The 23,332-nt window shown below is 33.3% G+C and overlaps 4 protein-coding genes and 1 non-coding gene across 11 annotated transcripts; 3 read left to right on the top strand and 2 right to left on the bottom strand.

The window, feature by feature from the left end:
* The first annotated feature begins 198 nt into the window (after nucleotides 1-198).
* On the top strand, nucleotides 199-1,574 carry LOC100817973 (mitogen-activated protein kinase kinase 10). Its single transcript, XM_003517624.5, has one exon. The coding sequence runs from the start codon at nucleotides 506-508 to the stop codon at nucleotides 1,517-1,519; it is 1,014 nt and encodes a 337-aa protein (XP_003517672.1). The 5' UTR covers nucleotides 199-505; the 3' UTR covers nucleotides 1,520-1,574.
* Nucleotides 1,575-2,468: 894 nt separating this feature from the next.
* On the bottom strand, nucleotides 2,469-5,877 carry LOC100812279 (protein SAMBA). 6 transcript variants are annotated; one of them, XM_003516951.5, is made up of 4 exons: nucleotides 5,460-5,877; nucleotides 4,614-4,727; nucleotides 2,696-2,806; nucleotides 2,469-2,601 (listed from the first exon to the last, which is right to left on the bottom strand). In XM_003516951.5, exons 1-3 carry the CDS (start codon nucleotides 5,620-5,622, stop codon nucleotides 2,745-2,747), a joined length of 339 nt encoding a protein of 112 aa, XP_003516999.1. In that variant the 5' UTR covers nucleotides 5,623-5,877; the 3' UTR covers nucleotides 2,469-2,601; nucleotides 2,696-2,744. The 6 variants fall into 6 exon arrangements, 5 of the variants coding, with proteins under 5 accessions (XP_003516999.1, XP_014622278.1, XP_006572967.1 ...); XM_014766792.3 differs by having other exon boundaries at nucleotides 4,617-4,727; nucleotides 5,460-5,875; XM_006572904.4 differs by lacking the exon at nucleotides 2,696-2,806 and having other exon boundaries at nucleotides 4,617-4,727; nucleotides 5,460-5,876.
* Nucleotides 5,878-7,541: 1,664 nt separating this feature from the next.
* LOC100810149 (syntaxin-22) lies at nucleotides 7,542-12,644 on the bottom strand. 2 transcript variants are annotated; one of them, XM_006572901.3, is made up of 7 exons: nucleotides 12,216-12,644; nucleotides 11,979-12,072; nucleotides 11,533-11,672; nucleotides 9,817-9,891; nucleotides 8,690-8,847; nucleotides 8,466-8,571; nucleotides 7,542-7,959 (listed from the first exon to the last, which is right to left on the bottom strand). In XM_006572901.3, the coding sequence occupies exons 1-7, from the start codon at nucleotides 12,401-12,403 to the stop codon at nucleotides 7,941-7,943; spliced, it is 780 nt and encodes a 259-aa protein (XP_006572964.1). In that variant the 5' UTR covers nucleotides 12,404-12,644; the 3' UTR covers nucleotides 7,542-7,940. The 2 variants fall into 2 exon arrangements, with proteins under 2 accessions (XP_006572964.1, XP_003516995.1); XM_003516947.4 differs by having other exon boundaries at nucleotides 8,471-8,571; nucleotides 12,216-12,643.
* Nucleotides 12,645-13,693: 1,049 nt separating this feature from the next.
* On the top strand, nucleotides 13,694-13,767 carry TRNAI-AAU (transfer RNA isoleucine (anticodon AAU)). The gene has a single exon. It is a non-coding gene; the product is annotated as a tRNA-Ile (tRNA).
* A 1,005-nt stretch (nucleotides 13,768-14,772) lies between these two features.
* LOC100809613 (binding partner of ACD11 1) lies at nucleotides 14,773-18,126 on the top strand. The gene is made up of 5 exons (XM_003516946.5): nucleotides 14,773-14,951; nucleotides 16,241-16,344; nucleotides 16,443-16,518; nucleotides 17,265-17,345; nucleotides 17,440-18,126. Exons 1-5 carry the CDS (start codon nucleotides 14,946-14,948, stop codon nucleotides 18,010-18,012), a joined length of 840 nt encoding a protein of 279 aa, XP_003516994.1. The 5' UTR covers nucleotides 14,773-14,945; the 3' UTR covers nucleotides 18,013-18,126.
* The last annotated feature ends 5,206 nt before the right edge of the window (nucleotides 18,127-23,332 follow it).

Genomic DNA, 23,332 nt, shown 5'->3' with positions numbered 1-23,332 from the left:
TAATGTAAGGATTGTGATCCGAAAAATCTGATTGATGGATCTGACTTGTTATATAATTTCGGGTTGTGTCACTTCTTTGGATGCTTACCACTTGATTATAGGCATTCTCCACTATCGCAGCATCATTCCCTTTTAATAATAATGTCTCTAACAAACACCCCAGGGTTGTAGATTTAACGAGAACCATGGAATTTGAGATTTTACTTACCTAAATTTGGATAATAACTGAATTCAAGTACATTGTTAAAAACAAAAGATAAATAAAAAAAAAACAACAATTATCACAACCATGAAGCGATAAGATACGCTCTGATGTCACCACCAAAATCTCACCTGTCCATCAATTTCGGGTTCATCACTAAACACTTGTCATCACTCTTATTAGCCAAAGTTCATAGTCAAGCACGTGGCTTTCTTTAATTAATTTTGTTCTCTCTTTGAACCCCATATCTATATATTACATTTCTGTTTAGGCTGAGAGTGTTTTCAAGTGTGAACAAGGTAAATGACATTGGTTATCAGAGAGAGGAGACACAAACAAGCTCTAATGCTTTCCTTACCAAAACCACATTCAGATTTTCCATTTCAAACACACATACCAGCAGTGCTGCCATCCCCATTTTCCCATGTAGATTCTTCTCCAGGCATCATCAAGGACCTTTCAGACCTTGAGAAACTAGCAGTTCTTGGCCATGGCAATGGCGGCATAGTCTACAAAGTTTATCACACGAAGAACCGTTCCTTTTATGCATTGAAGGTCTTACGCTTGAATGAGAATGGCATTGGCATCCTCGAGGCCGAGATTCTAAAACGAGTGAATTCGCCGTATATAGTAAGGTGTCATGCAGTTTTTGACAATGACAACTGCAGTGAGGGTGACATTGGCTTTGTCATGGAATACATGGAAGGAGGATCGTTGCACGATGTGTTGCAAGAACACCACAGGCTGCCAGAGGAGGTGATCTCGGTGTTGGCTAAGCGTGTTTTGGAAGGACTTAACTATCTGCATGGCATGCACATCGTCCATAGAGATATTAAACCCTCAAACTTACTTGTGAATGACAAGGGTGAGGTGAAGATTGCTGATTTTGGAGTAAGTCATGTAGTGGAAGGAAAGTTTGAGGTAAGCGACTCCAATGCAGGAACATGTGCCTATATGAGCCCGGAAAGGATTGATCCGGATAGATGGGGTGGTGAAAATGCAGACGAGTTTGCAGGAGATGTGTGGGCAACGGGAGTGGTGATGTTGGAATGCTTTTTGGGTTATTTTCCGTTGATCGGTCCAGGGCAGAGACCAGATTGGGCAACTTTGATGTGTGCAATTTGCTTTGGTGAGAAGCTGGAGATGCCAGAAAAAGCATCGCCAGAGTTTCAAAATTTTGTGAGGAGGTGTCTTGAGAAGAATTGGAGAAAGAGAGCAACAGTTTTAGAGCTTCTTCACCACCCTTTTGTGGGTAGAAACTGTTGCTGTTCCAGTACAGGGCTTGGAGATTATGTTCTTCGGGGTCAAGTTCACTAGATTTTGATTTTTCTTTCTATCTGATTCTCAACCTTTGTTTTGAGCTTTTATCTTAGTCTTCGGCCATAATTTTCAGACCATCGTGAATAGAGTTGGATTTTTGAAGCAGGCAGGAATAATCTTTTGGCTTAAAGTTAGAAATAAGAACATCAGTACATTTGAAAACTTCCTACGTGCTGATGCAGGCAAAAGAACCCCATCTAACAAATTTTAATCGGACATTCCAAATTTCCGTTGGCCTCGTTGCTGTATGGAAGAGATGTGCTCCCCCTAAAATATCTGCTCCATGTTCTTTATAAGTAATGAATTTGAAGAAATAAAGGCAACCAAAGTTCAGGATTACTTCACTTAATGGTTAAAAAACTAGACACTAAATTTAAGATCTTTATTTTGAGTGTCAAATGTGTTAACTGACGTATTAAAGACACAACAATCATTCAACAATTTATAATAAAAAATTAACAAGATATAAAAAAGAACCATTTTATAAAATACGATATTTACTAACAATTGCTCCAAATAATACTAGATTCGATCTCAAATTTGAATCTTATGGATAAAAAAAAAACATGATTGAAAAAAGAGATCTTATTAGCAAAACTGATAAATATATATCTTAAAATTTAAAATAGATTAATACTTTCTTATTTAAGCAAATAAACGAGTACTAAATGTTTATTTTGTTCCTTATGACATGCTCTAAAAACAGACCCCACCACAAAAAAAGAAAAGTTAATATAATATTGCTAATTATTTTCAATCAAAAAAAGGAAAAAAGAGATCTTATCAGCAAATAGTAACTCAAGTTCACCCACCAATAACTCGAGTGACTTCGTGAGCCACTTGTAATATTAATCTTTTCTTTCTGAATCCAATATCCCCAACTTGAACATTAAAATACCTTCAGTTTTGTAACAATCAATTGCAATTAATCATTGATCCCTCAAAATTAGAGCAATAATATCACATAAATATTAAAAAACACCAGCTTCTCAATCCAGACTAGAAAGACTAACAGAAAATGTGACTAACAATCTTGCATGGAAAGAACCTTCATTTGCAATCTTCATGCCCTTTCAGACCTACATGTCACCAGAAGATGTAGAGTAACAGCTATGTTTTCTACCATGGGAAAAAAAAAAATAGGCATAACAGTTCTTATCTGCAGATAACAACCATAATCATGTCACAATAGAAGCACAGTGCTACGAGGTGAGTGTGCAAACTATTTTGGTGGAGTCAAATTCCAATTCTTTGAAATTTCTGTGGGCCTATAGAGATGACCACCTGCAGCAGAATGTTCGACAGAAACAAAGGAAACTAATGCTCAACCAGGCAAACCATGATGTGAGGACCATAAAAAGAGCTATACTTACTACATACCATTCTACTTATGTCAAAGAAATCAGCAAATAAGGAAAAGGCAGGGCATAGTGAAAATGCAATGTTATCGTAAACATGCAAACCAAACTTGAAAGCTGATAGAACACCAATTGATAAACATAAACTAATAAAATATAATTCAAAACAGAAATCACACACGATATTGCAATACAATTGTTGTTCCATAGATAAAAGATTCTTGTAGAGAATGTTCTCTGTCCACAAACTACAAATAACATTAACCTTTTCTTAATTACACACCCGGACTAGCAACTATACCCTAATACATAACTGTCATCGGGGTTATTTTCTATGAAAAACTTTCTAAAGGGAGCTTCAAATTCTAATACAGAACTAATACTGAACAACTAATGCAAGACAAGCTATTTTCTATCACATATTCTAATAATCCTTTACTGCTCCCAAGTCCCAACTTCTATCCTTAACTGGCCGTTATTATTACACTTAAATCTAATAATACATGACTAGTATTAGGAACTTCTTTCTAAAGTAGGAAAAATAGAACCCACAAGAGAAAATCACACACAACGGGGAAAAACTGGAATAGCTTTCTTATTGCTGAAATAGAGAGAACAAACCAAGAGCCAAGGTATACGAGTATACCTCCAAAGGAGCTTTCTCCGTTTACACTGGCAATAGCCCAGTAACTGTATATTTCCAATCCCCCTCTTACTGAAGAGAGGACTCTTATTTATAGGAGTTATAATTCTCCAAATAACAGAACTAACTAACTCTCTCCAAATAACAGAACTAACTAACTCTCCTATCCCTCTAAGTGTTTGTTACAACTTTTTGACCCTTTCCTCTTCCTATAATAAACCTGCAAACCCAAACTCTTTCCTGCTACAGATTTTTGTTTGGACTCAGTTCTAACAACTAGTGAGTACTCATGAGTCATGACAGTTATTATCAGATTCCCATCAAAAGTTTTTATTGCACAGAATTTTGATATGAACAGATGAGTTTTAAGTAAATATCACAGCACATGTAGACAACCATCTATAATCCAAACCAGATTTCAACCATGTACCAAGAAAGTAACTGCTTTCAAGAATTCATTACTAGATCATATAATAAATATATTAGTTGGTAGAGCCAAAGGCACTCAGTTGAGTTCTGTTTGTTCATATGTTCATCAAATAAAGTGAAGGAATAGGCAAAAGCATACAAAAATAAGCTAAAAACCAGGGGGTTGTGAAAAATCCCTGAGTTGATGATTATAAATGTGATTTAGGATTCAGAGAGTATACATTTTTTTAATATCAAGGCCAAGGGCAAGCCTAGGCACAACAGTAAGGTTGCTACCTTGTGAGTCAGAAGTCACAGGTTCATGGAAACAGCCTCTCCACCTTGAATTAAGGCTGTGCACATGTATCCTCCCTAATCTAACAGGGTGGGGAACCTTGAGTGAGCTTCCCTTATGATGCCAAATGTATAATTGCATACATATCATGGGAAAACACACACAAATACTGATATTTCACACCATGATGAAATCAAGGATCTGAGCATCAAGCCATCAACTGAAGTAGGTAGCATCAATTAACTTAATGCAAGGATCAAATAAGATTTAGGGTCACATGTTTTAATCAACTGAAACCAAAAAGTACCAAAATAGTTTTCTAAAATATTCTAAGAAACTCAGAAGATATCATAAAAAGAGAGATCATTAAGTGATTAATATACAAACCACCTCGATGTGATACGAGGTGGATCCGCGAACGTGGCCCTTCAAACTTCCAGTTATCTTCAACCAATGATTTAACCTCCTTGTTGAGTGCAGCCATGAGATCTGATTTTAAAACTGCAAAATAGATAGCAGAATATCAAAATGAATGCTTCATGTGTAAGTTCAGCAAGAACAGACAACAGAATTCATTATAATTATAAATCCAAAGCTACATATAAAGATGATGCACTCTGAGTAAACCAAAGTTTTTTTCTTACCCTTTTTTTCCTTTTCAAAAGCAAGACATAGTGAATCAACACAAGAAACCAGGCGAGAAAGCCCTCGCTGAGGAGATATTAGTTTAGCTTGATGGTTGGGAAGGGGGGCTTAAGGGTGAAGGGAGAAGGAAAGAAGAGATTGTGGGCTCGAATCTCACACTGACATTTCTAACAAAACTAATAAACTGACATTTGCCAATTTAAAAAAAAAAAAGCCCTCGCTGATATAAATCCTAACCCGAATGCAATTTAAGACTACATATTAGTTCAAACCCGAGAAACCCCAAATGAGAACATACAAAAACAAAAAACAAATAATCAATATTGAACGATTAAATCAATTAGCCATGAACAATAATTCAGAGTAGCTCATGAATCTCAGTAATTGCAATGCTAAAAAAGTGCAACAGAAGGAAGTAAACTTAAGATTAAGGAGACTTAAATCAAATAATATTAAAATGACCCTTAGATGAACTTCACCCTAATAACTAATAGGGTATCATCATATTCATGCCAATTGTGAAATGACCGCAAAGTTTCAATTTTGAATGAAAATCACAACAAAGGAAGTAAATTGAATGAAGTGCACCTAGCATGGCCTCGTCTTTACGCTCTTGCGACGAGATGGGATCACACGGGAGATGAAAATCGTCAATGGAAACAGTGGCGTTGCTGCTGCCGCCGCCACCACCACCGCCGCCTACAACCGCCGTCGTCGATAGTGAAGAGTGGGCCGGCGATGAACTATTCATCGTTCCTCAAAAATTGGTTTTTCTGAATATGAATAAGAACCAATTCGTGTGTTTTTCAGCTTACGTCGGGATTCGGAACTCTGTAGAATCAAGCTTTAAGTGTGCTGCGTAACATGACACGAACTTCTCAGGTTTTTGTTTAATTTGGTGATCGTGCCAACTTTGAAATTTGAATCAGCAGATTCAGCACTCACCAGTTCATCCCACGCAAAAGAAAAAAAAAGGATATTTTTAAAATGCTCTAAGAAAAAAAAAAAAAAAAAGCATTCAAACAATGAAAGTAAAATATCAAAGAGTAGTTATTTTTAAGGTGCATTTTCATTTTGAACCACATCCAAACAATGTTCTAAGAAAAAAAAAGCATTCAAATTTTAAAGAGTAGTTATTTTTAAAATGAAACTAAAACATTTAGCTCAATATTAAGAATGATAAATTAATAAAAAAATATTTTTATTATGTACTTTTTAAAACAATTATTTCTTTAAAATTAAATTAAAGTAAACTTACACTCACTAAATTAATATTTTAAATACATTATAAACAATTTTCTTAAAAAAGTAAATCTCACTCTCCCTCCCTCTTTATCCTGTTGATTTATTAGGCTCTAAAAATTCAAATGATTCTACAGCTTAAAAATCAAATATGCAAAAATAAATGTTTTTAAAATCAATTCTAAACTCGAAATTAATTTGACAATGTAAAACCAAACACATTGTTAGTGCAACGTATATATCTCGCTTTATTTTATTAATTGAGAAACTGAGAAAGATGTGCATTATTATCAAGTAAGATACAAATTGAATATTGTAAGTATACGATCCTTTGAATTTTTCTTTTATTCTTTAGTTTAAATGAGTGTCCACAACTGATTATGTTATTGAATACAACACTAAACTGCGTACAAATGGTTATGTTTCTTTTTATCGGATTACAAATTATGTTAATTTTGTTAGAATGATAATTTTATTATTTGGGGCGATAGTTTTATTAGTAGGAGAAATTGATAAATTTTCTTTTCTCTTTTCTCTTATTAGTAGAATGGTAATTTTTTTCTCTTTTCCTTCTATTTTAACCATCTAATTCACCTTATAAATATAAAAAAATATTTTTCTTGCAATCATGTTAAACTTAATTTTATTTTATAAAGTCGACATAAATATATTTTCATATATACAATATATCTCTTTTTCTAATTTCAGGTTTGACATTTTCAAAATTTTACTTTTGATGTCGTTAATCACAGTCTTAATCCATTAAGTTATGATATGATAAACTAATAAAATGTCATATTATCAATATTATCAATTAAGTGATAATAGATCAAGCTAACAAAATTTTACATTATCACTCAATGGACTTAGACCAACGACAAATACTAAAAGTAAAAGTTTAAAAATATTAGGTAATAAAATAAAATAAAAATATTTTTAGGAAGTAAACTTAAAAAAAAAAAATATTTATATATATTATGAAAAACAGAATCCAAGCAGTAATTAAACCGCCTATCTTGATTTAGCTTTCCCAGGTAAGGACATCATCTCCTTTTGAGTAAAACAGAAATTAGTCGTAGTCCTATATATACTTGTGTTTTGCATGTCTTCTCCACTTTTTTAAAAGTGACTTGCGCTTCAGTTTTCAATCTGTTATAAATAAAATTGTCTTTTATTCTCATCATTTCAATACATAATAAAGTAAAATCAGATAGAGAAAATACTACATTCACACTCCTAAATCCTCTTAATCTTAGTTACATGAATCTATACATGGAGTATGCATCCGCCAATAAGTAGTTGGGAGTATTGTAGAACGATCCCAAAGTTCCAAATTTGGGGGAAGAACCCCACAAATCCGAGGAGGAAAGGAAAAAAAAATTCTGGATCAAGGTATTACTTTTTTTTTTGGGTGAATGGATCAAGGTATTACTAAAGAAGAGTCAGTCATGCTAATTTTCAAGTTGCGTATACAGGTAAAGAACGAATTAATATATCGTTTATTAAGAAACCAAAAAGATAACATACACAGCAGGCAGGTTGTGACACATCCTTAAAGCCCCAAACACCAACAAAGAAACCAGAACATATACCCACCAAAATAACGATACACTAATGTTGTGAATATTCCCACATCATGTACTGAAACCTGATGAGACAAATTCCGGTCATTCGTGAGATCTGGTAAATCACCATTCAGTGTAGTCATCAGCAAGGGAGATCGTATCTGCAACTCAGTATGTAAGAGCATTTGATTTGTAATAGAATCCAGAGTCTATGACTAAGCAGCAAGAACAATGATGACGATTAGAAGCACGATCCCGAATATCACCAGAAGCAAGCATGTCTAGATATAAAAACAAACAAGAACATTTGAGATTAACAGAAAAATACATGAAGCTTTAAAAGGAAAAAAGAAAATGATGGGATCAAAGAACAAGATGATATTATCCATCAGCCATAATTAGAAAATTGAACTGAAAGTAATTGATATATTATGTATCATCCCCCACCACCTCACACCCCTGGCCCCCAAAACAAATCCCTCAACAGAAAGCGAAAATAGTATCCTCTATGCAAACAGAAAACCATCCAAGAAACAACCAAAGCCCAAGAATATTGACTTAAACTATGTAAGACTGTCATTCCTATAAAAATAGAATATGGATCATGGACTCAGTACTCCGTAGCCTTACATAAGTTCAATTTGATATGTCATGAAGGGTGAAGGCTTCGATTCATTTAGCCCATAGAATCCATATCCTTTCAAGAAATTCCACGTCTAAACTTATGTGATGGGAGTAAAAGGGGACATAAAACCAACAATCCAATAATAAATAAGAGAAATTATACATTACCAAAGATGAATTTGATCTTTGCGTCTTTGAAGCTTTGGCAAGTTGAGATTTTGCTTGCGCAGTTGCTTCATGGGAATGCTCAATATTGGACCCGATATCATCTACAAAATGGAAATTTTACATCAAAGTTTAAAATTAAAAAAAAAAGTCTAGACATTTAAAAATATAGTACAAGAATGTGTGTAATTAGCAAAACTGGGAGGGGAAAAACTAAGTTACCAATCATTGCTCCTTGCTCATGGACAAGCACAGCAAGATCTTTGAAAATCTCATTTACTTCACCAATCTGCGACTGGATTTCTTGAATGCCTTGCTCTCTTTCCTCAATGATAGCCTCATTGAAGGAAATCTCATTATCTAAGAATAATACCTCCTGTCTGTGGCATCAATAATGCAAGAGATTAGGAAATAACATAATGCAAATGGTCGAATTTGATAAGTAGTCTTCTATATCTGGTATTACAAATGCATGTTCAGTTTTTTTATCAAATTTAATAATATGTGGCAGAATCCTTCCATTGATCACATCACCAATTCCAATTCCTTTGCAGCTTTGCCCCACTTGAAAAAAACAGAAGAAATAAGACAACACTTTTTAGTATCAATGCCATTACTTTTACTTCGTACCCCATTGCCCAGAGGCTCTTCGCTATGCGAAGGTATGAGGGAGGGATGTTGTACGCAGCCTTACCCTTGCATATGCAAAGAGGCCGTTTCCGGATTCGAACCCATGACCAACAAGTCACCAAGGCACAACTTTACCGCTGCACCAGGGCTCACCCTCTTTAGTATCAATGCCATTACAGATGAGAAAAGCAATTGGCTGAATTCGAGAAGCAACCTTCAGATAAATAAATTTATGTTGAAGTTTTTCATCAAATTTAATGATGAGTAGCCTTTCAAACAAATAAATTACTCCCTCTGTTCCAAAATATAACACCCAATTACCTAATTCATTAAGATTAAAAAAAAGCGAATAATTTAGCTGATAGCAATAAAATTGTCTTAAATTTATAACTTTTTCCAAAACTATCCTTGTCATTAATACTGCTCTCTCTTCTAATTGGTTGTCAATACATTCTCTCTCTTCTTTTAATAAGGAGTATTTTTAGTCTAAAAATAATTAATGCAAGAAACATTATAAATTAAGTCTTATAAAAAGAAACAAACACTATACGGTTTATTAAGAAAGTGCTTCAGTATCAATTATATTCTGGCCTCATAAACTTGCAAATGTTTAACCCTAATATTTGATTCTTATTTTTTTAACAAAAGAAAACACAATAATCTCATGAAAATGAATCAGCAAATCAGTCGTTCACTGTCAATAAGATATGAGAAATCACCTTCTGGATTCCACAAGAAGTGCACGCTGTTCTGGAGTCTTATCAGAACCAATGTCTACTTCACTGGCTGTATAGCTGCAAGCCAGAAGAGAAGTCCATATCTTAAGTATTGTATGCATAAGTAATAAAAATTAGAAACAAAAACACACAGGTAGTCACTAAAGAAGTACAACTGCTCACCAAAAGAAGCATGGTATTCATTGCTAAGAATTAGTTAAATCGATAAAGTTGCTTCTACATAAGTTGTTGAGAATTGAAATTCCATATTGACTAGAGATATGGCCAATATAATTCTTATAAAATTCGGAAAATTCTCACCATACAAGTTGGGTTTGTGACATTCATTAAGCCTTAAACCCAAATTCTAAGATAGTATCGGATCCTAAGTCTGTTATTGAGTCATCCATAATTTTCTTCATTTTATCCTAGGTGTGATGTGAGAAGTATTGTTATTGGACTACCCGTATTTATCCATATTCTAGATGTCTAGTCTAGGGAATGAGGGTGTGTTGAGATCATACATCTTACAAACTGGTTTTGTAAGGTCGAGCTAGGCCTTGATCCCAAACTCTAAGATGGTATTAAAGTTTATCTCAACGGTTGTTATTGGACCTATCAAGCCACCCATTATTGGACCATTATCAAACCACAAGCAAATGTTCAATCCTGCAAACTTCAAGCTCAAAATGTCCAATCCCTGAAATGAGGAAGTGTATTGGAGATTGCACAATAATTAGTAATATGGCCAAAATAGTGTATATTTATCCCATGAGCTAACTTTCAAGATCAAGTTATGCCCAAACTCAAATTCTGATATGGTAGATTTTATCCTACTAGTTGTTGTTAGGTTTGTCAAGTCACTCATTATTGAACCACTACTGTATGTCTAGTCCTGCAAACTTCACACTTTAAATGTCAAGTCCTCAATGTGATGGGGTGTAATGATATGGCCAAAATAGTGTATAAAAGGGGACAATCCCATGAGCTAGCTTTTGAATTAGGCACAAACCCAAATTTTAAGATGGTGAGATTGCATATCAAGTATAGATATGGACAATCTTCACCTCACAAGTTGGTTTTGTGAAATTGAGTCAGGCACTAAGCACAAATTTTAAGATGATATAAGAAACTATCTTAGTTCCATTAATGGGCCACTAGTATTTGTCTATGCTCTAGATGTGTATTCTTAGGTGAGATGGGGTGTTGTTATTGGGTTACCTGCATTTGTCCACACTCCAAATGAGGGAGCGTGTTGAAATCCCAAGTCGACTAGAGATATGGCCAATATAGTCCTTATAAGGCTAATTTTGAGATTGAGTTAGGTCATAAATCCAAATTCTAAGATGGTTTTGGCTTGGCTTATCTCTACTCAACCTGGAATCTCAATATAAGTCACACACGCAGGGAGTATCTTGCCTCTTCCACAGTTAAAGTCCAACTTGGAAAACATTTATGTGTGACTGTCTCTTTTTTCAGTCTTACGTACAATCCCTCTTATAAAGAAGGGAACATAATATGCAAAAATGGCATATTATGGCGAGAAAGGAAATAGGATATTCAGTTCATATCACAATATTGGCGCAATAAAGGCTGATTCTCTAATTTACAAAATATTTACAGCTTAATCTAATCAATAAAAATATTAGCTGTAATCAAATCAAATCAATAATAACTAACTGACAGATTCCAACACTCCAATAACAGTTTATTAGCCACCTGGATGGAAGAAGTGCTTGCGGAACAAAAGGAGTGTAAGCAGTTTCCCTCTCCGCTGAAAGACGCTGTGCCTTCTGAAATTCTTTCAACACCGCCTGAAAATCTTTTGCAAGCTTCGCATCTGCTATCTTCTTACTTGCCTGCAAATACAACCAATACATTGAAGGTCACTTTTTCTTTCCTCAAGGGAAAAACAAATAAATTCAAGATCGCGCCACCAATAATTCAGTACATAAAGCTACAACAAACATTTAAAACACAAGCATTCACTTGTCAAACAGAATCCAAAACCACTTAAAGCTAGACCGTCCTCCACAAAATTGCCAGCTCGGCAACAAAATTAAGTAGTTTCCAAAGAAGCTCATGCATTACAGAAAGAGATCAAAACAAAACAAGTCTAAGAAGGCTTTGCAATTTGCATGTTCAATTAGAGTAGAACGCATTACATTAACTTCAACGTTGTGATCAATCTCACTAGCTTGCTTAAGCTTAGCCGAAGTATCCTTCACCAATTGTCCAATGTGCAGTCTCGTCTTGTGCCTGCAAATTTCGAACAAAAACTCGATTCAATCGTCGAATCGTTATCTTAAAACAGAAGCAACACGCAATCCGATCAATCCAAACCACAAAATCGAGGCAAATGTATAGAGAGAGAGTGATTATGATTATGATGATGATCTCACAGCTTATCGCGGAGTTCGGGGGTGTCCTTGGGGGTTCCGAGGGTGTTGACGAGTCTCTGGAACGTGGAGACGGCGGTGTTGATCTGAAAGATGCCGGAAGCCACCGCCTGCGTGGGGTCTTGTTTGCCGTTGATTAGATTTCGCCGGGAAGCGAAGGAACGGCCGGCCTCGATGTCCTGAAAGCTCATTTTTTCTATTATTAATTAATTAATCAACTGTGCGTAACCCTAACTAACTTTTATTTTCTCTCACGAGGACGAGATTCTGGAGTTGAGAAAGAGGAGATAGGGAGAACGTGGCGGATTAGAGGCTCCGATCGCCGGAGTACTGAGGAGATAGAAGAGATGATGTGAGTGCGATTTAGAGAGAGAATGGAATGAATGTTTGTTTGTTTGTTGGTGATGATGAGGCAGTGAGGGAGTTTCTTCCTTGTATGTAATTCACTAACGGCACGTCCACATGGACCCGCGGCACACGTTTTTGTTCCAGCGGAGCAGACATGAGGCTTTTTTGGTCACGTCATATCAATCACCAACAATGTATTAATAACTATATTAATTAATAATAGTCTTTAAATTATATAAGAAAAAATGTTTTAAAAAATAAGGTTAAATTAGTTTTTTATCTTTTAATTTTTTTAATCTAATTTAATTTTCTAATTTTTAAAATTGATTTAATTTATTTTTACCGCCTAAATTGGATTAATGATGTTAAGAAATCTTATAACAGTTGTAAATTAGTACTAAATGATTTTAAATCAACACAAAATATATTTTTCTAATATTATCCATTTAACTTAGATGATAAGACTAAATTAAATTCATTCTAAAAATTAGAAGATGAAATTAAATTTTAAAAAAATTAAAGGATTAAATCAAATCTAAATAATAAATTAGTGGTCAAAAACCTAATTTAAGGAAAAAAAATTATATAAGAGAAATGTTTAAGTTTATATAATTAAAATTTATAATTAACAAATATTATTAGTATATAAATTGTATTATAATTAATATTTTAACTTATTTATTGTATGATAAATTATTTTATTTATATATTATTAAAAAACATAATTGATAAATATATTTACATATATAACTAAAATTTATAATAAAAAGATATAAAAAAATTCGACAGAATTTTTTTAAAATATATAAATTATATCTATATTTATAAAAAAAAAATTAAATTGTTATATTTCCAGCATAATAATATAGTGGCCCAATTATGTGCAAGTATAATTCATGCAGGCTAGGAAGCTAGATAGTATCTCCTACTTTATTATTTATGTATTTTTTTACATATATAAATTTTAAATAAAAATAATAGATTGAATAATAAAAAAATTATATATATAGATAATATTATTAGATTAAAATTAATTATTATAAAATTTATTATGTAAACTCATAGGTGTATTAAATATATATTAAAACTTTTAGTATTATATATAGGAAAATTAATTATTTTATAATATCATTGGCCTATTAGCTCAGTTGGTTAGAGCGTCGTGCTAATAACGCGAAGGTCGCAGGTTCGAGACCTGCATGGGCCATTGTTTTCAGATTATTACATATTTTTAAAAATCCTTTACATAGGGGTATTTTTGGTTTTTTATCTCCTTTAATAAAATGTGCCGGGTGCAAAAAGAAAATCCCGTAAGCTTTTAGCATAATAATATAGTGGCCCAAATATGCAGAGTTCATGGAGACCAGCTAGATAGGTATCGATCTAGCAATAGTAGTGGCCCATTACAAGTCATAAAGAAATTAACCCAGAATTGTCGTAATCATACCATATCCAAATAGTATAGAATTTAAAAGTGACGGTTTTTAGGGTGGATTATTATTTTAAGTGGTTCATCATTTATCATTTTTCAGAACTGTTAGATTAATTTAAGGTACATATTCTTATTTTACATTTTCCATGTCATAACTTCACATTTTTTAGTCTTCCTCCTTCTCCGAGGTTCCATCGTTGTCGTTGACGGTCAACCACCACAACCTCAAGATATGAAAAAGAAGAGAAAAATGAGAGTCTTGTGAAAGTTTCTTCATTTCTTTAGAATTTTAGAGTGTAAGTTTAGGTCTAATTCAACACCAAAAACTAGCTCGAGGAATAAGGGTTGTCCCTCACTTATATACTCTTATATGACTAGCCGATGTGAGACTTAGATTTTTTTTTCCAATACATTTGTTCACTGCACGAAACAAACCTTAAGACATTATTTAAAGAATTAAAAAACAAAATATTTATTAAATAAATCATAAGAGAATATAAAAAAATATAAATATTATAATTTTTTATTTTTTAATAAAAATATTTATATTTTAAATTCTTTAATTAAAGCTGTTAGAGCACAGGTGAGTATTTGTCATAAAATATTAGTACAATAGCAAAAATTAAATGATTTACGTAACGTTCATGTTATATGTTATGACCCATTACCGGTTGTCCACCTTCGTAAATCGTGAGTCGTGTCGGGACAGGTCGTTCAATGACGCGGATTCGTGCTTTGTAGTTTGAAATCCTCAAATCCACGATACTGGCACGTGCGACTCTATTCCAGACACGTGTGAGTCCAACCCAGGCACGTGCCTTCAATCCGTCTTAAATCCCTTGCCATTTTTTCTTCACTCACATTGCTCCTCACAGCACGACTTGTTCACCGATCAGAGCTGATTTTCGCGGCTGTTACCGGTCACCGGAGATTCTATCCGAAATCGTTTTCCGATGACGGTGAGTTTTCGTAACACCGCCTCTGTCTTTCGCACGTCTATTCTACGAATTTTTTCGAACCGTCAAAATTTCTGAAATTATTATTAGGCTTTTTCTACCGATAAATTTATCTCACACAGCAGCGAGTGTATTTTCTGAATCCTTTACAACATATTTGATTGTTTAATTTCTGTATTTTGATTGCTAGCGATTTTTTGCGTTTGCTTTTTTAGGCATGTGAACCTGAGGGACTCATAACTGTTGTGCTACACGATTAGTGAAATTAGAGAACGTTTTGCTAATGCTGTGAGTGAAGTTAATTGTTTCATGACTGATACTCAAAGTTCGATATCAAACTTAAAACCAAAACACACTCGGTGTATTGTTGCTTAAACAATTCAAGTGAATAGAATCAGTAAGTGAGAACTATGTAAACATGGTAATAATTTATAGCTTACAGTCCTTAGTGGGATAAGGTGGTTGTTGTCGTTGTTGAGGGTTTCGGGGAATGGAATTAATTGGAACTGACATAAAGTATTGAATGGTGAGAAACTGGAAATGGTAGATCACATCTGTTGAAATTATAGGGTTTAGTTAGAGAAGGAGGAAGAGGGATAGGGAAAAAGAGTGAAAGGAGATTTTTAATAATATTGTTGTGTGTATTATGATGTGTTAAGACTTAAGATACAAGTCACTGAACTCATTTATGCTAGTACTAGTCACAAGACTCATAGTCCTAATATGGAAACCACTCCTAAGAGATCATCAAAGGAACTCGAAAATTTTCTGAAATAAAACAAATGATGTTATGAAATGTTTTCTAGATGTTCTTACAACTTCATTATACCAGGTGCTTGATTGTGGAATAATGTTATATTTATGCTATAGATAATAATATCTTTCAAATTAAATTGTTTAGCAGGAGAGACATACATACTTATGACTTATCCTTTTAAAGGAGGTATATAAATGTATGTTCATAGCTGGGGGGGATACTGAGTTAAAAAAACTACAATTTTCAAAATCATTTTATGAATTTTTTATCATCCTCTCTTAATCTCTCTGTTTATATAAAACTTCATAAGACATATATTATAAGCAGCAATTGTAGACATGCTTATAACATACATATGAGACACCTTAAGAGGAGTTCTTTAAATAGTAAGTAATATAGTTGAATAGTATGCTTTGAAATTTGAATTTGTCCTTGATCATTTATGAGGTTTCAGAAATTTATTGCATATGAAGAAGTGGGTATTCTGCCATTTCAGGTTTCACAGTTTTAATATTTGCACTTTTTTCTTTCTCAGATAAAAACTGTTAAAGTCAGTAACGTTTCCTTGGGAGCAACTGAGCAAGACATTAAGGAGTTCTTTTCATTTTCTGGTGATATTGAATATGTTGAACTACGGAGGTCAGTTATTATGCTTGGTTTCATACAATCCCCATGTTAGGTTGCTTTCATTTATAATTTTTCCCATACAAATCATAAGTATATATATATTGTTGCAGCCATGATGAACGATCTCAAATTGCTTATATTACCTTCAAGGATTCACAGGGAGCTGAGACTGCACTACTGCTTTCAGTAATCCACTTCATTAAATTTATATTTATATTATATTAATATATTAAATTTGTTTTAACAAAAAATCTCATTCATTATCAGTGTTCAGATTTCAAGCTTTAGAATTACATAATTGTTTGTCATTATCAGTAAGGCATACATTGTGCTGAAATTTTCAGTTTTGTGGAAAGTTAATGCAGTATTAACAAGTTACCTAGAAAAAAAATCTATTTGAGAATCATGGAATCCCACATGATTGAAGCTGTTATTAAGAAGCCTTTCATTAGTCTGTTTTTGTTAAGTTTTATTGGATATGCATGTTGTATTGATTACTAGTGCTGGAAACTGTCTCTTTTCTGCTTTGGATTGAAATAACCTTTTGCTAGTGAAATTGTTGAAAATTTTCAATCATCCTCCAGAATGAGATTGAATATAAATGGAGAATTTGACACAGTTTATTCTATAATCTGACAGATTAGAGTCTGAACTTGTGTTGTATGCTTTACTAGCCACTAGCAGTCTTCATTCTGGGCGGGGTTATTTTTGTGGTGATTGAAAAGAATAGCCATTTGAAGTATGGTCTATTAGTTGTAATTCAGAATGTGGGAAATGTGTCTGATTGTATTATTTTATTTGGGTATTAAATTTAATAGTGTTTTCTTGTAATTATACTAATGACATCACAACTTGTTCTATTTTTCTTTTGTGGATAACTTCATTTAAGTCACAATGTATGACCAAATTTAACCTAGATTCACTTATGTCAGGGGGCAACAATAGTCGATATGCCAGTTACAATAACTCAGGATCCAGATTACCAGCTTCCACCTGCTGCGTTAGCGTCATCTGTGAGTCCTGCTAAGACCCTTTACAATTTAATATTGTACATGAGTAACTTGGCTGTTTTTGCCTTACAAGTTACAACTACTAATATTTTTGCAGGTAAGAGAAACTCAAACTCCTGGTGGTGCTGACTCTGCTTTACGGAAGGCAGAGGATGTGGTCTCCGGCATGCTAGCCAAGGGCTTTATCTTAGGAAAAGATGCTGTCAACAAAGCAAAGACCTTTGATGAGAAGCACCAGTTATCGTCGACAGCCTCAGCAAAAGTTGCATCTTTCGATCAGAAAATTGGGCTTAGCGAGAAAATAAGTGCTGGAGCTACAGTAGTGAGTGATAGAGTTCGAGAAGTGGACCAAAAGTTCCAGGTTTCAGAAAAGACCAAATCAGCATTTGCTGCTGCAGAACAGACAGTGAGTAATGCTGGCTCTGCCCTAATGAAGAATCGCTATGTGCTTACTGGGGCATCCTGGGTAACTGGCGCTTTTAGTAAGGTTTCTAAGGCGGCTGGGGAAGTAGGACAGAAGACAAAAGAGAAAGTAGAGGGTGCAGAAGAACATCAGAAACGAAAAGTGGAAGATCAATATGCACAAGTCCTTTCTGAGTCCCCAAAAGCAGCAGAAGCAAGTGAGCAGAAATCTTCCAAGCCTGCTCCTGCTCAGGGTTTGATCCTTTGATTTGCTTCTTGTATTGATATATATATACTTCCTCTTAAACTCCCAAAGTTTTTCAAGATGATTACTGTACCGACCTTTGTTTTTATCCTCAAGTCCTCTACATTTTTGTGGTTAGTATATTGAGTTTTGACATTTTAGTTTATTGCATTTACAACCATTGACAAATGTTTTTTAAATTGCTTTTACAATTTACACGAATCATCTTGTAAAAAGCACCCATACATCTCCTTGGATCAAAAGCTCGAACTGGCTCAGTCATTCTCATGTCTGGGCTCTAATGTTTTTTTCTTAGGAAAGATAAATTTCCAATAAAACTGAGCAGCAATAGCTGAATTTACAAAATGAAAAAGCAAATACTCAACACCTGGTGTAACAACCTCCACCCAATGTTGTTCAATGACTTCAAAAGCATTCTTAGCTAAACAATCAGTTACCTTTAGCATTTCAGTTAATTATATAACAAAGCTCAAAGGACTGAAAATCAACTTGCAAGATGAATAGCCATTGATAACTGGAGGCATTCATGTGGAATATCAGATTAGTATGTCCAATCTGTTTTCGGTTCCTTCCACCATTTATTGCAATCAGTTTTCACAAAGCACTTGCAAGATCGATAGCCCATTGAAGAGCCAAAACTTCTGATAATTTTAACATCTGCCCTTAACAAGTGATTTAACTTGGCAACAGTAACAAGCATCTGATCTTCATGGTCTCAAAGACACTCCCTAACCAACACCTTGTTCATTTCTCACCTTAACATTGACAACTATATTTTGGATAAGTTTATCTAAAAGGATTTTTAGAAAAAGAAAAAAAAATAAAACGAATTTTTTCATGAGCTCAAATTAACTTATAAACATATTACTTTATAGAAACTTACATTCACCAAACAAAAAATTGTAGAATCTTTTTATCTTTTAAAAAAATTATATAAAAAATTTCTACAAGTTATTATAAACCAGAACCTTCCATAGTAGTTGATACAATGCGTCATTATTTCTATGTATTCTTTCACTCGAGGTTTATTACATTTGTAATTCAAGTGGTTAGTATAAAGTAATAATAGTTTACAATAAAATACTGTTAACTCCTAATAAGACGAAACTGACATCGACATGTTTATAATAGAATATCAGGTTGCTAATAAAAAGAGAAAAAAATACGATAGCATGTTGAAGTGAAGAAAAACATACCTTAAAAAATTAAAGTGAAAGTGATCTGACTTTTCTACCCCTTTATAATGATATATTCACTCTCTGCCTTAAGTGCTAAGGATGATTAAAGATCAAAAGGATACTGCGAAACCAAATGTCTAATAATATAGTTATAGTGTGTCTTTTAAGAATAAGAGAACTCAGTGAGAAAAGTCAACGTATTGCTAAGGTAAGCGCAGAAGTAATTAACATTTAATTATAAAAACTGAAATGAAAATAGAACTATACAACTTCAAATATAATTAAATCATTTTCGTCAACAACACATGTCATTTAGAGGAAGTAACGACCCTCCTAAATACTATTTTTTTTTTATATTATTGGAACGAAAAATATTCACATTATATAGGGACTTATTATCTTTTTTTTTTTCATGTACGAAACTTAAAATTGAAATTTTACTTTGAAATATAAAACATGCATAAGTGGAAATATAATTAAATCTTTGGTATCTCCAAAAATTTTAGGAATTTTAATACAGTTAATTTTTAATTAATTAAATCATATGTCTTTTTTCTGCCCATTAATTAAAATATTTTTTTTCTCAAATTATTCCTTGATCAATTAAAATTACAAATATTTTAAACTAGAAAATTTGATTAAACATATATTTAGAAGTCTGAACCTTTTTTCATCTTTCTTTTAAGTTGTACAGGACAAGAATAACAAGTCACTAACATAAGTTTCCTCTTTTCCTCTTTCTCATTTTCTCCTTTTTCTCGTTAACTAAAATCTGTTGAAGAAGAGAACCAAGAAAAGCCAACCAGTTCGCATTGATTCCCTTGTTTGTAGATAGGTTTAAAGCTTAGTTGCCAATTTCTTTCCTTAAAGGATTGAATTTGGTTAACCAGACCAGCACGGGGATGCAATGCAACCTATTAGGACCTTTAAGTATAAGTTGGAGCATCACTAGCGAGTCAGATTCACACTACATTTATGTATCTAAGAGGTCCATGCCAGTAACACACCATCGCATATATTGCATGCAATTCGACATTAAAATTTGTTGTATTGCCACACGAACCTACAAAGCCTATGACTTGTTATTCTTGTCCTTTTACTGATGAAGGAGGTGAAGATTATGATTCAGAATGAGCGTGGTGTACCGGTGAAGGAAATTAGGGTTCAGATTTCTATTAATTTATGTTTAATCAGATTTTTGAATTTAAAATAGTTGTAATTTTAAATTTTAAAATTTAAAAAATATTTTAATTAATCAAGGACTAATTTGAAGAGAAGAAAGTTATTACTGAGGAAAAAAGATTACACATAATTTGATTGACTAAAAAACCAATTGTATCAAACCAGGTGTCAAATAGAAATTCTCTTTTAAATCATTTTATTATTTTATTTTTTATCCTGAGTTATAGAAATGTCTCTTAATCCATTGGATTAAATATTAATAAAATTTTACACACAAAATATTTTTACTAAATAAATCATATCATTTCTAATATGTGAATACAATGCCATCTTATTTTATTGTGGCAACTCCATAGGTTAAATCATTTCATTGTTAATAAAATAAATTAAGGTTCAACTTTTTAAAAAATCGAGTTTTTTTCCTTTTTAAAATAGAGAAAAATACTATTCTAAATAGAAACCCTAATTAAAGTGGATGAAACGTGAACATCCAAGAAGAATGCGCGCAAGCAACAGCGCCCACACACACGCATGACATGAATCAAACCCCAGCGGCTGAGACAACCTCTTCAATGTCCATATTCACGAGCTACATAGTTAGGGCAAGTGCTCCTCGTGAAGCCATGGCCTACTTTCTTTTCTTTATTAAATAAAAATTGTTGTTTGGTCATAACTGTAGTTGGAGTATGGACCATTTGCTCTTTGTTTATTATCCTTTTACGTCATCATCAAGTTTTAATTTCCAATAAATTCAAAATTAAAAGTTGTGGTGGCATGGTGGGATGAAACCAGTGAGTTTAGAAGAGACAAAACCAAGGAGATATAAAATTTGCCAACGATGAAAAGTTATCATAAGAGAGGAAATTTTTAATTGTCAACTAATTGGATTGTTAAGCTTACTCGTTACGCAAATTAACCAAGTAGGTTCAACTTTAGCCCCACTACCAACTAAAAAGTGAGGAAACTATGTATATGTTTCACAAAAGAAAATGGAACATAGAGGCCAGTGGGAAACACTTTGCATCATTGTTATGTTCGCCACATGACTTTGTGGATACAGTGACTACTTGACTTCAATAGTATGCTTTGAAGATATATTGGAATTGGTTTAGGAAACCCAAAAAAAATGATGTACAACTATCCTCACAGTACATGCTCACGTTGGATAGTGTACAACTATCTTCATATTACTCTTTTTTTACACCTTTAGACCGTTGGTTAAATTAATAGTTGAAATTATGGTTAGAACAATTCATGTTTGACGGTATAACAGTGGTGGATTGAGAAATTTTTTTCCGTGAAAATAAAAAATAGTCTAATATTTTCTTCAATAAAAAATTATATAAATTTTATTAAAAATGATAATAAAAAAATAAAAAAAAAACAAAATCTTAAAAAATAAAGTAGGTAAAATTAATATTAATTTTTTTTTATCTTTTATAACTATTTACATTCATCTTATTAAAAAAATTATTTTGTAGGACAAGATTTATTTTTTATGGGAGAAAAAAATATTTATTCAATATATTCTGATAAAAAAATTTACTTTGTGTGAATAATTATTCCCACTATCCTCAGTATAGATCCGCCGGTGCAATATACACAGTTTACTGTTGCCCTATTCAACTGTAGTTTTTAATAGTTTGAGTTTTGGTTAAACATTTTATCATTCGAAGAAAAAAATCTGTTTATAATTTGGCCAATTCAACTCATCAATCCATCTTTCTATAGAAAAATGGTAAGAAAATGACACCCAATATTACTAGCACTAGCAGCCTAAAAAAGATTGCTGATAAACTTAAAATGGATGTAGTTTCAAGTGATTTTAAGACATTCAAAGTTCAAACCCGCACTGAAAGGCGAAATTTGCTTCGAATCTTACCATTTGTACGTACACTAGCTAGTTGGCTCTACCCAACTTTGAAAGTATTGAGTACGTATAAATTGTTATCACAAAATGTTACATTCACTTGGGATCATGAATGCATGGAAAATATTTCTGTAATATTTTGCGGGATTTGCAATGTATTACTAATTGACAATTTCTTTATCAAGACTAACTTAAATCATTACATTTAATAATAAATGATACTACAAAAAATATTACAGAAATAAGGCAAAACTTAGTTGAAATTTTTAAATACTTTTGAGCATTATTTTAAAATTAAAAAAAAGGAAAAGAATTATATACATTAATAATGTAAAAAAAAATTACACCCTCATCCCATCTCAATCTATCCTATATAATAAACTTATTAATTTTTACCATAATTATATTAACATAATTCAAATAATAATTTATAATTAAATAATTATATAAAATTTATATTATCTCCGGGTCCCTTGAGTGCATAACGTGATACGTGTCTCACAATGGACGTCGTCAACGTAATACAAACGATTATGAAAGTAGGAAAGAGCAATATATCCATAATTTGATGATTCGATTTGATATATGATGATCCCTATCCTATCTTTGAATATGATTTGAGACCAGCCAATCAAAACCCCCCAGGCATGTCCCACGTACCAGACACACGCCATCATCGCCTGCACCCGATTATGCCCCATCGTATTCATTCACCACTATTCGTGCCACGACGCCGTTTCATCAATATTCCGACTCACACCCCAAACGCAGCACCGACACTTTTGCACCCTACAGTACTTCCTATGTTTGTGCTTTCTCCATTCCATTCCCCCAAACAGTGACACGTGTACCCAATCCCTCCACGGTGAACTAAGGTTGCACGGACTTCCCAAGCACCCAACGGTAACGGAAAAAAATCCCCGTTATGCTTCGAACAGAGCCAACAACTGACATTAAAAACACTGCTATTTCCAGCTGGCACTTAACCGCAACCCGATGGCGCAGTAACGGCCCCCAACTCCAGCTGTATCCAACAGCACCACCCCCCGGCGCACCCGATGCTATCTTGCGCCGGAGCACGGAAACAGTAAAC

This window comes from Glycine max, chromosome 1 (genome assembly GCF_000004515.6).
Source record: "Glycine max cultivar Williams 82 chromosome 1, Glycine_max_v4.0, whole genome shotgun sequence".
Classification (NCBI taxonomy): domain Eukaryota; kingdom Viridiplantae; phylum Streptophyta; class Magnoliopsida; order Fabales; family Fabaceae; genus Glycine; species Glycine max.
Note: the sequence above shows the minus strand (reverse complement) of the source record. Positions and strands in the feature narration are given on the sequence as shown.